Source organism: Petromyzon marinus, unplaced genomic scaffold (genome assembly GCF_048934315.1).
Source record: "Petromyzon marinus isolate PM22_M1 ecotype Great Lakes invasive population unplaced genomic scaffold, UKy_Petmar_22M1.pri1.0 PM_Scaffold_263, whole genome shotgun sequence".
Classification (NCBI taxonomy): domain Eukaryota; kingdom Metazoa; phylum Chordata; class Hyperoartia; order Petromyzontiformes; family Petromyzontidae; genus Petromyzon; species Petromyzon marinus.
In genome coordinates, this window is record NW_027423239.1 from 36,315 (window position 1) to 52,500 (window position 16,186).

The window sequence follows — 16,186 nt, forward strand, 5'->3', positions numbered from 1 at the left end:
TCTCTCTCTCCCCGTGTCTCTCTCTCTCCCCGTGTCTCTGTCTCCCTGTGTGTGTCTCTCTCTGCAGGAAGCGTGTGCTATAGGGATAGAGAACGCCATCACTCTGGCTGACCACGTGATCACTCTCCCCGTGTCTCTCTCTCCCCGTGTCTCTCTCTCCCCCGTGTCTCTCTCTCCCCCGTGTCTCTCTCTCCCCGTGTCTCTCTCTGCAGGAAGCGTGTGCTATAGGGATAGAGAACGCCATCACTCTGGCTGACCACGTGATCACTCTCCCCGTGTCTCTCTCTCCCCGTGTCTCTCTCTCCCCGTGTCTCTCTCACCCCGTGTCTCTCTCCCCGTGTCTCACCTCTCCCTGTCTCTCTCCCCGTGTCTCTCTCACCCCGTGTCTCTCTCACCGTGTCTCTCCCCTTGTCTCTCTCTCCCCTTGTCTCTCTCACCCCGTGTCTCTCTCTCCCCGTGTCTCTCTCTCTCCCCCGTGTCTCTCTCTCCCCGTGTCTCTCTCCCCGTGTGTCTCTCTCTGCAGGAAGCGTGTGCTATAGGGATAGAGAACGCCATCACTCTGGCAGACCACGTGATCACTCTCCCCGTGTCTCTCTCTCTCCCCGTGTCTCTCTCACCCCGTGTCTCTCTCTCCCCGTGTCTCTCTCTCCCCCGTGTCTCTGTCTCCCCGTGTCTCTCTCTCACCGTGTCTCTCCCCGTGTCTCTCTCTCCCCGTGTCTCTCTCTCCCCGTGTCTCTCCCCGTGTCTCACCTCTCCCTGTCTCTCTCCCCGTGTCTCTGTCTCTCTCCCCGTGTCTCTCTCTGCAGGAAGCGTGTGCTATAGGGATAGAGAACGCCATCACTCTGGCTGACCACGTGATCACTCTCCCCGTGTCTCTCTCTCTCCCCGTGTCTCTCTCTCCCCGTGTCTCTCTCTCCCCGTGTCCCTCTCTCCCCGTGTCTCTCTCCCCGTGTCTCTCTCCCCCGTGTCTCTCTCTCTCCCCCGTGTCTCTCTCTCTCCCCGTGTCTCTGTCTCTCTCCCCGTGTCTCTCTCTGCAGGAAGCGTGTGCTATAGGGATAGAGAACGCCATCACTCTGGCTGACCACGTGATCACTCTCCCCGTGTCTCTCTCTCTCCCCCGTGTCTCTCTCTCCCCGTGTCTCTCTCTCCCCGTGTCTCTCTCTCTCCCCCGTGTCTCTCTCTCCCCGTGTCTCTCCCCGTGTCTCACCTCTCCCTGTCTCTCTCCCCGTGTCTCTGTCTCTCTCCCCGTGTGTCTCTCTCTACAGGAAGCGTGTGCTATAGGGATAGAGAACGCCATCACTCTGGCTGACCACGTGATCACTCTCCCCGTGTCTCTCTCTCTCCCCCGTGTCTCTCTCTCCCCGTGTCTCTCTCTCCCCGTGTCTCTCTCTCTCCCCCGTGTCTCTCTCTCCCCGTGTCTCTCCCCGTGTCTCACCTCTCCCTGTCTCTCTCCCCGTGTCTCTGTCTCTCTCCCCGTGTGTCTCTCTCTACAGGAAGCGTGTGCTATAGGGATAGAGAACGCCATCACTCTGGCTGACCACGTGATCACTCTCCCCGTGTCTCTCTCTCTCCCCGTGTCTCTCTCTCCCCGTGTCTCTCTCTCCCCGTGTCCCTCTCTCCCCGTGTCTCTCTCCCCGTGTCTCTCTCCCCCGTGTCTCTCTCTCTCCCCCGTGTCTCTCTCTCTCCCCGTGTCTCTGTCTCTCTCCCCGTGTCTCTCTCTGCAGGAAGCGTGTGCTATAGGGATAGAGAACGCCATCACTCTGGCTGACCACGTGATCACTCTCCCCGTGTCTCTCTCTCTCCCCCGTGTCTCTCTCTCCCCGTGTCTCTCTCTCCCCGTGTCTCTCTCTCTCCCCGTGTCTCTCTCTCCCTGTGTGTGTCTCTCTCTGCAGGAAGCGTGTGCTATAGGGATAGAGAACGCCATCACTCTGGCAGACCACGTGATCACTCTCCCCGTGTCTCTCTCTCCCCGTGTCTCTCTCTCCCCGTGTCTCTCCCTCCCCGTGTCTCTCTCACCCCGTGTCTCTCTCTCCCCGTGTCTCTCTCTCTCCCCCGTGTCTCTGTCTCTCTCCCTGTGTGTGTCTCTCTCTGCAGGAAGCGTGTGCTATAGGGATAGAGAACGCCATCACTCTGGCTGACCACGTGATCACTCTCCCCGTGTCTCTCTCTCCCCGTGTCTCTCTCTCCCCGTGTCTCTCTCTCCCCGTGTCTCTCTCCCCCGTGTCTCTCTCTCCCCGTGTCTCTCTCTCCCCGTGTCTCTCTCCCCCGTGTCTCTCTCTCTCCCCCGTGTCTCTCTCTCTCCCCGTGTCTCTGTCTCTCTCCCTGTGTGTGTCTCTCTCTGCAGGAAGCGTGTGCTATAGGGATAGAGAACGCCATCACTCTGGCTGACCACGTGATCACTCTCCCCGTGTCTCTCTCCCCGTGTCTCTCTCTCCACGTGTCTCTGTCTCTCTCCCCGTGTCTCTCTCTCCCCGTGTCTCTCTCACCCCGTGTCTCACCTCTCCCTGTCTGTCTCCCCGTGTCTCTCCCCGTGTCTCTCTCTCTCCCCCGTGTCTCTGTCTCCCTGTGTGTCTCTCTCTGCAGGAAGCGTGTGCTATAGGGATAGAGAACGCCATCACTCTGGCTGACCACGTGATCACCGCATACCGGGCTCATGCCTACGCTTACACACGCGGTGTCAAGCCACGTGCCATCCTGGCGGAACTCACTGGTCAGTGACACACACAGTGACACACACAGTGACACACACAGTGACACACACACAGTGACACACACAGTGACACACACAGTGACACACACAGTGACAGTGACACACACAGTGACACACACACACAGTGACACACACACACAGTGACACACACAGTGACACACAGACACACACAGTGACACACAGTGACACACACACAGTGACACACAGTGACAGTGACACACACACAGTGAGACACACACAGTGACACACACACACACACACAGTGACACACACAGTGACACACACACACAGTGACACACACACACAGTGACACACACAGTGACACACACAGTGACACACACACAGTGACACACACACACAGTGACACACACACACACACACAGTGACACACACACACAGTGACACACACACACAGTGACAGTGACACACACACAGTGACACACACAGTGACACACACACACAGTGACAGTGACACACACACAGACACACACACACAGTGACACACACAGTGACACACACAGTGACACACACAGTGACACACACACAGTGACACACACACACACACAGTGACACACACACAGTGACACACACACACAGTGACACACACAGTGACACACACACAGTGACACACACAGTGACACACACACAGTGACACACACACACAGTGACACACACACAGTGACACACACAGTGACACACACACAGTGACACACACACACACACAGTGACACACACACAGTGACACACACACACAGTGACACACACACACAGTGACACACACAGTGACACACACAGTGACACACACACAGTGACACACACACACAGTGACACACACACACACACACAGTGACACACACACACAGTGACACACACACACACACAGTGACACACACAGTGACACACACACAGTGACACACACACACAGTGACACACACACACTGACACACACAGTGACACACACACAGTGACACACACACACACACAGTGACACACACACAGTGACACACACACACAGTGACACACACACACAGTGACACACACAGTGACACACACAGTGACACACACACAGTGACACACACACACAGTGACACACACACACACACACAGTGACACACACACACAGTGACACACACACACACACAGTGACACACACAGTGACACACACAGTGACACACACACAGTGACACACACACACTGACACACACAGTGACAGTGACACACACAGTGACAGTGACACACACACAGACACACACACAGTGACACACACACACAGTGACACACACACACAGTGACACAGTGACACACACACAGTGACAGTGACACACACAGTGACACACACACAGTGACACACACACAGTGACACACACAGTGACACACACACAGTGACACACACACACAGTGACACACACAGTGACACACAGTGACACACACAGTGACACACACACACAGTGACACACACACACACACAGTGACACACACAGTGACACACACAGTGACACACACACAGTGACACACACACACTGACACACACAGTGACACACACACACACAGTGACAGTGACACACACACAGACACACACACAGTGACACACACACACAGTGACACACACACACAGTGACACAGTGACACACACACAGTGACAGTGACACACACAGTGACACACACACAGTGACACACACACAGTGACACACACAGTGACACACACACAGTGACACACACAGTGACACACACACACAGTGACACACACACACAGACACACAGTGACACACACACACACACAGTGAGACACACAGACACAGTGACACACACACAGTGACGGTGACACACACACACACAGTGACAGTGACACACACACACAGTGACACACACACACAGTGACACACACACACACACACAGTGACGGTGACACACACACACACAGTGACACACACAGTGACACACACAGAGACACACACACAGACACACACAGACACACACACACAGTGACACACACACACAGTGACACACACACAGTGACACACACACACAGTGACACACACACACAGTGACACACACACAGTGACACACACACACACAGTGACACACACACAGTGACACACACAGTGACACACACACACAGTGACACACACAGTGACACACACACAGTGACACACACACAGTGACACACACAGTGACACACACACAGTGACAGTGACACACACACAGACACACACACAGTGACACACACACAGTGACACAGTGACACACACACACACAGACAGTGACACACATACACAGTGACACACAGACACAGACACAGTGACACACACACAGTGACAGTGGCACACACACAGACACACACCGCCAACCGCCAACCGCCATTCGCCACTAAGTGGCGGTGACGTCACCACGACGCTTGTGCCAGGCTATGTGCACCCTGAGGCCACGTGAAGTGTCGAACGCCCGCTGGCAGGAGGTCACGGGGCAGACCCAGGTGCCACGGGTCGACTGACTGAGATGACTACTGGCTGATGCACCACCTGTGCCCCCTACTGTGCCAACCTGCTGTGCTTTAGCCACCCGGCGCTCCGCTCGCTGTTGTGAGCGTCGCTCCTCCGCCCTCCGTTGTTGTTGGAGGGCGACTGCCTCCAACTGCCCAGTAGCATCCTTCACGAGCCTCCTCCACAGAGGCCGATCTTGACACCGCTGGTACCAGTCATCGGCAAGTCCACTCAGCTCCACGTCCTCCTGTACCACATCACTCCATCTCTTCTCTAGCCCGTGCCGCGCCCGCTTAGCCCCCTCAATCCGGCCAAACAAAAGCTGTTTCGGCATGCGGTGGCTGGGCATGCGGGCTACATGACCCAGCCATCGCAGCCTTGCCTGCCGGAGGAGCTCACCGATGGGACCCTGCCCAGATCTTTCAAGGATTTGTGAGCTCCTCACACAATCCAGTCTGGTTAAACCCAGGATGGATCGTAGGCAGGTCAGCCTAAATGTTTCTAACCGGCGAAGATGTTCCATTAGGGGGGTCCACGTTTCGCAAGCGTAGAGAAGGGAGGGAATGACCGTGGCCGAGAAGACCTGAAGCTTAGTGCGGAGCGACAGACCAGGTAGCTTCCACACAGCGTTACGCAACCGATGAAAAGATATTGCCGCTCGACTGATTCGGAGTGAGACCTCTGCTGTTAAACTGGAGCCAGTCATAAGCACACTGCCCAGGTATGGGAAACTCTCCACTCTCTCCACAACTGCCCCATCACCGATTGGGAGTTGTGGGGGTGGAGTGTCCGATGGTACAAAATACCCAGGCAGGTGCTTAGTTTTGGTGGGGCTGATGGTAAGGCCCCACCTCTTAGTGGCACGCTCCAGTCTCAGCAGCAGCGTCTCCAACTCCTCCTCTGACTGTGTGTGTCTCCTCTTCTCCTTCTCCTCAGAGGAGACACACACACACACAGACACACACACACACACAGACACACACACACACAGACACACACAGACACACACACACACAGACACAGACACACACAGACACACAGTGACACACACACAGACACACACAGACACAACAACAACAACAACCGCCATTCGCCACTAAGTGGCGGTGACGTCACCACGACGCTTGTGCCAGGCTATGTGCACCCTGAGGCCACGTGAAGTGTCGAACGCCCGCTGGCAGGAGGTCACGGGGCAGACCCAGGTGCCACGGGTCGACTGACTGAGATGACTGGCTGATGCACCACCTGTGCCCCCTACTGTGCCAACCTGCTGTGCTTTAGCCACCCGGCGCTCCGCTCGCTGTTGTGAGCGTCGCTCCTCCGCCCTCCGTTGTTGTTGGAGGGCGACTGCCTCCAACTGCCCAGTAGCATCCTTCACGAGCCTCCTCCACAGAGGCCGATCTTGACACCGCTGGTACCAGTCATCGGCAAGTCCACTCAGCTCCACGTCCTCCTGTACCACATCACTCCATCTCTTCTCTAGCCCGTGCCGCGCCCGCTTAGCCCCCTCAATCCGGCCAAACAAAAGCTGTTTCGGCATGCGGTGGCTGGGCATGCGGGCTACATGACCCAGCCATCGCAGCCTTGCCTGCCGGAGGAGCTCACCGATGGGACCCTGCCCAGATCTTTCAAGGATTTGTGAGCTCCTCACACAATCCAGTCTGGTTAAACCCAGGATGGATTGTAGGCAGGCCAGCCTAAATGTTTCTAACCGGCGAAGATGTTCCATTAGGGGGGTCCACGTTTCGCAAGCATAGAGAAGGGAGGGAATGACCGTGGCCGAGAAGACCTGAAGCTTAGTGCGGAGCGACAGACCAGGTAGCTTCCACACAGCGTTACGCAACCGATGAAAAGATATTGCCGCTCGACTGATTCGGAGTGAGACCTCTGCTGTTAAACTGGAGCCAGTCATAAGCACACTGCCCAGGTATGGGAAACTCTCCACTCTCTCCACAACTGCCCCATCACCGATTGGGAGTTGTGGTGGTGGAGTGTCCGATGGTACAAAATACCCAGGCAGGTGCTTAGTTTTGGTGGGGCTGATGGTAAGGCCCCACCTCTTAGTGGCATGCTCCAGTCTCAGCAGCAGCGTCTCCAACTCCTCCTCTGACTGAGCAGCTATTACCAAGTCATCAGCATACATAACGTGGTTGAGCAATAGGGAGCCATCCCTTGACCGCACCCGGGCATCGATTAGCCTCCCATTATATCTGTACCATATGGAGATTCCCCCGGTACAGCTATTGAAGGCTTCACGAACTACGTGGTCAAAATAGATGTTAAATAATGTGGGAGCCAAAGGACATCCCTGTCGCACCCCAAGGTGTACAGGGAATGGCTCTGACTCCCGGCCACGTAGTTTTACCCGGGCCCGCTCACCATCATGAAGGTCCTTAATGATCGTGAGCAGAGGGTCAGGTACTCCAAAAGCACGAAGAACGACCCAGAGCCCAGGCCTACTGATGGTATCATAGGCCTTGACCAGGTCAATAAAGCAGAGATGTAGGTCTTGTTGGAATTCCCTACACCTCTGCTGTAGCAGACGGACAGAAAATATGGCATCTGTGCAGGACCGCCCTTTCCTGAAACCGCATTGGGGCTCCGCAAGCCTCTCCTCAGCGTGCCTGGCAAGGCGATGCTGAATAATCCTTGCCAGGACCTTTCCCGGCACACTGAGGAGTGAGATGCCCCTGTAGTTGTTACAGTCTGTGCGGTCCCCCTTCTTAAAAAGGGGGACCACCAGGGCATCCTTCCAATCCTGCGGAACCCGTCCAGTGGTCCAGACTGTTGTTATGATGTCATATAGGGCAGTCTGTGCACAAACGCCACCCTCCCTCAGCATTTCGCTTGGGAGATCATCTCTGCCCGCTGCCTTTCCTGGTCTCAGACTCCGGATCGCCTTCAATACTTCCTCAGCAGATGGCACCTCAGCCAGCCACTCACAGGGGGTGACTTCATCCAATATTTGAGGCACCGCAGCCTCAGCAGGTTCATCCTCACTTTGTGCCACGATGTTTTCCTGGCTGAGGGATTTTCCCTCCCCCAGGACCTCACAGAAATGCTCAGCAAATCTGCGAACCTGTTCCTGGGGGTCGGAAATTGGATCACCGTTTTTTCCCCTAATGATGGTAATAGGTGTGGCGCTGCAGGTTACTTTTTTGATGGAGTTAAATAGAGATTTGTGATCACGGGCCACTGAGGCAGACTCCATCTCCTCAGCAACCCGCGACCACCACCCATCCTTGCAGCGCCTCACGGCTCTCCGAACCTCCGAGCGAAGGCTGCGGTAAGCCTCCTCATTCTCTGACGTGGGATTCTGTAGCCGATGACAGTGGGCCTGTCGCTTTTTCTCAACCATCCTGAACACCTCCTCTGTCAGCCAGGGTCTCTGGGGAGGTCTGGACCACGTACCCAAAGCAGCCATTGCAGCTGCATGAGTCACAGTCCTAAACCTCGCCCATTTACCCTCGACATCAGGAGGAGTCGGGGACGATGCCAATCCCAGCCGCAAGCGATGATGAAATTCTCGCTTGCAACTTTCATCAGATAACTGAGACCAGGCCACTTTAGGTTGGAATGGGGTCCTGGGTGTACACCCACCACCGGAGTGGAAGAATGGCAGGCGCATCTTACAGATGACTAGTCGATGGTCAGAGGGCAGATCAGCTCCACGGTAGGTCCTGGTGTCAAGGACATGGGCTCGCATTCGCTGGTCCGTCACTATGTAGTCCAGCAGATGTTCTTGCTTGGACCCGGCATGCATCCATGATGTTGTGTGGATGCGCCGATGCCGGAACAGCGTGTTGGTAATTACAAGCCCATGGGCTGCACAAAAATCTAGCAGCCTCCTACCGTTGTTATTGAGCTGATCTGGCCCATGCCCTCCAATCACTCCAGACCAGGTGCCAGTATCATGACCAACTCGGGCATTGAAGTCACCCAACATGATGACTCTATCCCGAGGGGCCACTTTAGCCAGCACCTGTGACAGGAGGTCATAGAAGGCATCTGACTCATCGGCTTTGCCTGCATCCCTCCACGGATGTTCATCTTCGGTGGGGGCATAAGTAACCACGACCACCATTCCTCGCCTCCGGTTGATGGGAAGGCGAGCCCAAAGTAGCCTGGGGCTTACAGCTTCCCACACCTCACCGCCACGCTCCCACGCCCCCTTCATTCTTTTGTTCAAAAGAAGACCCACACCCTGTTGTTTGGCAGTCTGCTGCCCCGAGTAGAGGACTGTCCACCCCTCATGGTGGCAGGAGCCAGAGCCGGTCCACCGGACCTCCTGAATGCCGCATAGATCCAGGCGGTACCGGTCCAGCTCCCGACAGAGGAGTGGCAGCCTCTCCTCTGCAGTGAGCGTTCGAACATTCCACGTGGCCAACCGTAGTGGCTTTTCGTTGTTTCTGGAGTAGCCCCGAGGGTAGGTATTCAATCTCCTGGCTCCGCCAATTGGGGTTTGGCCAGGAGACGTCATAGACGCCTGGCCCCCCGGGGCCTCCGGCACAAGCTTAGTTGTTACAAACTACACAGACACACACACAGACACACACACACAGTGACACACACACACAGACACACACACACAGACACACACACACAGACACACACACACAGTGACACACACACAGACACACACACACAGACACACACACACAGTGACAGTGACACACACACACAGTGACACACAGACACACACACACACAGACACACAGTGACACACACACACAGACACAGTGACACAGTGACACACACACAGACACGGACACACAGACACAGACACACACACACAGTGACACACAGACACAGACACACAGTGACACACAGACACACACACACAGTGACACACACACACAGAGACACACACACACACAGACACACACACAGACACACACACAGACACAGACACACAGACACACACACAGACACACACACACAGACACACACACACAGACACACACACACAGACACACACATACAGACACACACACACACAGACACACACACACACAGACACACACACACACAGTGACACACACACACAGACACACACACACAGACACACACACAGACACACACACAGACACACACACAGACACACACACAGACACACACACAGACACACACACAGACACACACACAGACACAGACACACACACAGACACACACACACAGACACACACACACACAGACACACACACACACAGACACACACATACACACACAGACACACACACAGACACACACACACAGACACACACACAGACACACACACACAGACACACACACACAGACACACACACAGACACACAGACACACACACAGTGACACACACAGACACAATGACACACACACAGACACAGACACACAGACACAGACACACACACACAGTGACACACACACACAGTGACACACACACAGACACACACACACACACACAGACACACACAGACACAGTGACACACACACACAGACACACACACAGACAGTGACACACAAACACACACAGACACACACACAGACAGTGACACACACACACACACACAGACACACACACACAGTGACACACACACAGTGACACACAAAGATAACAAAGATCCCCCGTATAGCCTTAACAGACTGTAGGGGCAAGTGCTGTTAGCGAGCACCTATGAAGGCCGGAACGGTACACGAGGGGGTGGGTGGCCAGCACCACGCCCGACCGCCTTTGTCTCCCCAGTGGCAATGTTTTTATCCACCGCACCAGGTACTCATTTGAGGCTGAGTCGACCTAGGGGAGGCCCAGGACCGGTTCAGATCATCGTCACTGGTGTTGGCCGTGAGCGGGAATTGAACCCGGGTCGCCGGGTTCGTAGCGCAGCATAGCGCTAACCGCCACACTACCGCTCCCCACCACACACACAGACACACAGACACACACAGACACACACACACAGACACACACACAGACACACACACACACACAGACACACACACAGACACACAGAGACTCTCTCTCTCCCCGTGTCTCTATGTCTCCCCGTGTCTCTCTCCCCGTGTCTTTCTGTCTCCCCGTGTCTCTCTCCCCGTGTCTCTCTGTCTCCCCGTGTCTCTCCCCCCGTGTCTGTCTCCCCGTGTCTCTCTCTCTGTCTCCCCGTGTCTCTCTCCGTGTCTCTCTCCCCGTGTCTCTCTCACCATCTCCCCGTGTCTCTCCCCGTGTCTCTCCGTGTCTCTGTCTCCCCGTGTCTCTCTGTCTCCCCCTGTCTCTCTCTGTCTCCCCGTGTCTCTCTGTCTCCCCGTGTCTCTCTCTCTCTCCCCGTGTCTCTCTCCGTGTCTCTCTGTCTCCCCGTGTCTCTCTCTCCGTCTCTCTCCCCGTGTCTCTCTCTCTCCCCGTGTCTCTCTCCCCGTGTCTCTCTCCCCGTGTCTCTCTCCCCGTGTCTCTCTCACCATCTCCCCGTGTCTCTCCCCATGTCTCTCCCCGTGTCTCTCTGTCTCCCCGCGTCTCTCCCCGTGTCTCTCTCTCTCCGTGTCTCTGTATCCCCGTGTCTCTCTCTCTCTCCCCGTGTCTCTCTCTCTCCCCGTGTCTCTGTCTCCCCGTGTCTCTGTCTCCCCGTGTCTCTCTCTCTCTCCCCGTGTCTCTCTCTCCCCGTGTCTCTCTCTCCCCGTGTCTCTCTCTCTCCCCGTGTCTCTCTGTCTCCCCGTGTCTCTCTGTCTCCCCGTGTCTCTCCCCGTGTCTCTGTCTCCCCGTGTCTCTCTCTCTCTCCGTGTCTCTGTCTCCCCGTGTCTCTCTGTCTCCCCGTGTCTCTCCCCGTGTCTCTGTCTCCCCGTGTCTCTCTCTCTCCCCGTGTCTCTCTGTCTCCCCGTGTCTCTCTGTCTCCCCGTGTCTCTCCGTCTCCCCGTGTCTCTGTCTCCCCGTGTCTCTCTGTCTCTCCCCGTGTCTCTCCCCGTCTCTCCCCGTGTCTCTCTCTCTCCCCGTGTCTCTCTCTCTCCCCGTGTCTCTCTCTCTCCCCGTGTCTCTCTCTCTCCCCGTGTCTCTCTCTCTCCCCGTGTCTCTCTCTCTCCCCGTGTCTCTCTCTCTCCCCGTGTCTCTCTCTCTCCCCGTGTCTCTCTCCCCGTGTCTCCCCGTGTCTCTCTGTCTCCCCGTGTCTCTCCCCGTGTCTCTCTCTCACCGTGTCTCTCTCCCCGTGTCTCCCCGTGTCTCTCTGTCTCCCCGTGTCTCTCCCCGTGTCTCTCTCTCACCGTGTCTCTCTCACCATCTCCCCGTGTCTCTCTCTCTCCCCATGTATCTCTCTCCCCGTGTCTCTCCCCGTGTCTCTCTGTCCCCACGTGTCTCTCTCTCCCCGTGTCTCTCTCTCCCCGTGTCTCTCTCTCCCCGTGTCTCTCCCCGTGTCTCTCTGTCTCCCCGTGTCTCTCCCTGTGTCTCTCTCTCCCCACGTGTCTCTCTCCCCGTGTCTCTGTCTCCCCGTGTCTCTCTCTCTCCCTGTGTCTCTCTCTCTCCCCGTGTCTCTCTCTCGACGTGTCTCTCTCTCCCCGTGTCTCTCTCTCTCCCCATGTCTCTCTCTCTCCCCGTGTCTCTCTGTCTCCCCGTGTCTCTGTCTCCCCGTGTCTCTCTCCCCGTGTCTCTCTCTCCCCGTGTCTCTCTCTCTCCCAGTGTCTCTCTCTCTCCCCGTGTCTCTCTCTCACCGTATCTCTCTCCCCGTGTCTCTCTGTCTCCCCGTGTCTCTCCCCGTGTCTCTCTCTCACCGTGTCTCTCTCCCCGTGTCTCTCTCTCTCCCCGTGTCTCTCTCTCTCTCCCCATGTATCTCTCTCCCCGTGTCTCTCTCCCCGTGTCTCTCTCCCCGTGTCTCTCTCTCCCCGTGTCTCTCTCTCACCGTGTCTCTCTCTCCCCGTGTCTCTCTCTCTCCCCATGTATCTCTCTCCCCGTGTCTCTCTCCCCGTGTCTCTCTCTCCCCGTGTCTCCCCGTGTCTCTCTCTCACCGTGTCTCTCTCTCCCCGTCTCTCTCCCCGTGTCTCTCTCTCTCCCCGTGTCTTTCTCTCTCACCGTGTCTCTCTCCCCGTGTCTTTCTCTCTCACCGTGTCTCTCTCCCCGTGTCTTTCTCTCTCACCGTGTCTCTCCCCGTGTCTCTCTCTCCCCGTGTCTCTCTCTCTCCCCGTGTCTCTCTCTCCCCGTGTCTCTCTCTCTCCCCGTCTCTCTCCCCGTGTCTCTCTCTCACCCCGTGTCTCTCTCCCCGTGTCTCTCCCCGTGTCTCTCCCCGTGTCTCTCTGTCTCCCCGTGTCTCTCCCTGTGTCTCCCCGTGTCTCTCCCCGTGTCTCTCTCTCTCCCCGTGTCTCTCTCTCACCGTGTCTCTCCCCGTGTCTCTCTCTCTCCCCGTGTCTCTCTGTCCCCACGTGTCTCTCTCCCCGTGTCTCTCTCTCTCCCCGTGTCTCTCTCTCACCGTGTCTCTCTCCCCGTGTCTCTCTCTCCCCGTGTCTCTCTCTCTCCCCGTGTCTCTCTCCGTGTCTCTCTGTCTCCCCGTGTCTCTCCCCGTGTCTCTCCCCGTGTCTCTCTGTCTCCCCGTGTCTCTCTATCTCTCCCCGTGTCTCTGTCTCCCCGTGTCTCTCCCCGTGTCTCTCTCTCTCCCCGTGTCTCTCTGTCTCCCCGTGTCTCTCTCCCCATGTCTCTCTCTCCCCGTGTCTCTCTGTCTCCACGTGTCTCTCACCCCGTGTCTCTCTCTCTCCCCGTGTCTCTCTCTCTCCCCGTGTCTCTCTGTCTCCCCGTGTCTCTCCCCGTGTCTCTCTATCTCCCAGTGTCTCCCCGTGTCTCTCTCTCTCTCCCCGTGTCTCTCTGTCTCCCCGTGTCTCTCCCCGTGTCTCTCCCCGTGTCTCTCTGTCTCCCCGTGTCTCTCCCTGTGTCTCCCCGTGTCTCTCCCCGTGTCTCTCTCTCTCCCCGTGTCTCTCTGTCTCCCCGTGTCTCTCCCCGTGTCTCTCCCCGTGTCTCTCCCCGTGTCTCTCCCCGTGTCTCTCTGTCTCCCCGTGTCTATCTCTCCCCGTGTCTCTGTCTCCCCGTGTCTCTCCCCGTGTCTCTCTCTCTCCCCGTGTCTCTCTGTCTCCCCGTGTCTCTCTCCCCATGTCTCTCTCTCCCCGTGTCTCTCTCTCTCCCCGTGTCTCTCCCCGTGTCTCTCTATCTCCCAGTGTCTCCCCGTGTCTCTCTCTCTCTCCCCGTGTCTCTCTCTCTCCCCGTGTCTCTCTCCGTGTCTCTCCCCGTGTCTCTCCCCGTGTCTCTCCCCGTGTCTCTCTCCCCGTGTCTCTCTCTCTCCGTGTCTCTCTGTCTCCCCGTGTCTCTCTCTCTCTCCCCGTGTCTCTCCCCGTGTCTCTCTCTCCCCGTGTCTCTCTCTCCCCGTGTCTCTCTCTCTCCCCGTGTCTCTCTGTCTCCCCGTGTCTCTCTCTCTCTCCCCGTGTCTCTCCCCGTGTCTCTCTCTCCCCGTGTCTCTCTCTCTCCCCGTGTCTCTCTCCCCGTGTCTCTCTCTCTCCCCGTGTCTCTCTCTCACCGTGTCTCTCTCTCTCCGTGTGTCTCTCTGTCTCCCCGTGTCTCTCTCTCTCCCCGTGTCTCTCTCCCCGTGTCTCTCTCCGTGTCCCCTCCCTGGCAGGTCGTCAGGGTGGCTGTGCTCAGGGTAAGGGAGGCTCCATGCACATGTACGGAACTCACTTCTATGGTGGCAACGGCATTGTGGGAGCACAGGTGGGTGGGTGGGTGGGGGGGTGAGTGGGTGGGTGGGTGGGGGGGTGGGTGGGTGGGTGGGGGGGTGGGTGGGTGGGGGGGTGAGTTGGTGAGTGGGTGGGTGAGTGAGTGAGTGAGTTGGTGGGTGAGTGAGTGGGTGGGTGAGTGGGTGGGTGGATGAGTGAGTGAGTGAGTGGGTGGGTGAGTGAGTGAGTGGGTGAGTGAGTGGGTGAGTGAGTGAGTGAGTGGGTGAGTGAGTGAGTGGGTGGGTGGGTGGGTGAGTGGGTGGGTGAGTGAGTGGGTGGGTGAGTGAGTGGGTGGGTGAGTGAGTGGGTGAGTGGGTGAGTGAGTGGGTGGGTGAGTGAGTGGGTGGGTGGGTGAGTGGGTGGGTGAGTGGGTGGGTGGGTGAGTGGGTGGGTGAGTGGGTGGGTGGGTGGGTGAGTGGGTGTGTGGGTGAGTGGGTGGGTGAGTGGGTGAGTGAGTGAGTGAGTGGGTGAGTGGGTGGGTGGGTGGGTGAGTGAGTGGGTGGGTGAATGGGTGGGTGGGTGGGTGGGTGAGTGAGTGGGTGGGTGGGTGAGTGAGTGAGTGGGTGAGTGAGTGGGTGGGTGGGTGAGTGGGTGGGTGGGTGAGTGGGTGAGTGGGTGGGTGAGTGAGTGGGTGGGTGGGTGAGTGGGTGGGTGAGTGGGTGGGTGGGTGAGTGGGTGGGTGAGTGGGTGGGTGGGTGAGTGGGTGGGTGGGTGAGTGGGTGGGTGGGTGAGTGGGTGGGTGAGTGAGTGGGTGAGTGAGTGAGTGAGTGGGTGAGTGGGTGGGTGGGTGGGTGAGTGAGTGGGTGGGTGAATGGGTGGGTGGGTGGGTGAGTGAGTGGGTGGGTGGGTGAGTGGGTGGGTGGGTGGGTGAGTGGGTGGGTGGGTGAGTGGGTGAGTGGGTGGGTGAGTGAGTGGGTGGGTGGGTGGGTGGGTGGGTGGGGGGGTGGGTGGGTGGGTGAGTGGGTGGGTGAGTGAGTGGGTGGGTGAGTGAGTGGGTGAGTGGGTGGGTGGGTGGGTGAGTGAGTGGGTGGGTGGGTGGGTGGGTGAGTGAGTGAGTGGGTGGGTGAGTGGGTGAGTGAGTGAGTGAGTGGGTGGGTAGGTGGGTGGGTGGGTGCGTGAGTGGGTGGGTGGGTGGGGGGGATGGGTGAGTGGGTGGGTGGGTGAGTGGGTGGGTGGGTGGGTGAGTGAGTGGGTGGGTGGGTGGGTGAGTGAGTGGGTGGGTGAGTGAGTGGGTGGGTGAGTGAGTGGGTGGGTGAGTGAGTGGGTGGGTGAGTGAGTGGGTGGGTGGGTG

The 16,186-nt window shown here is 57.5% G+C and overlaps 1 protein-coding gene across 1 annotated transcript in view; it reads left to right on the forward strand.

The window, feature by feature from the left end:
- Window positions 1–16,186, forward strand: part of PDHA1 (pyruvate dehydrogenase E1 subunit alpha 1) — a 60,496-nt gene that overhangs the window by 22,943 nt on the left and 21,367 nt on the right. The window contains exons 4-5 of the mRNA XM_076064012.1: window positions 2,584–2,710; window positions 14,799–14,890. Of these exons, the coding sequence (XP_075920127.1) occupies window positions 2,584–2,710; window positions 14,799–14,890 (219 nt within the window). The remainder of the gene's footprint in view (window positions 1–2,583; window positions 2,711–14,798; window positions 14,891–16,186) is intronic.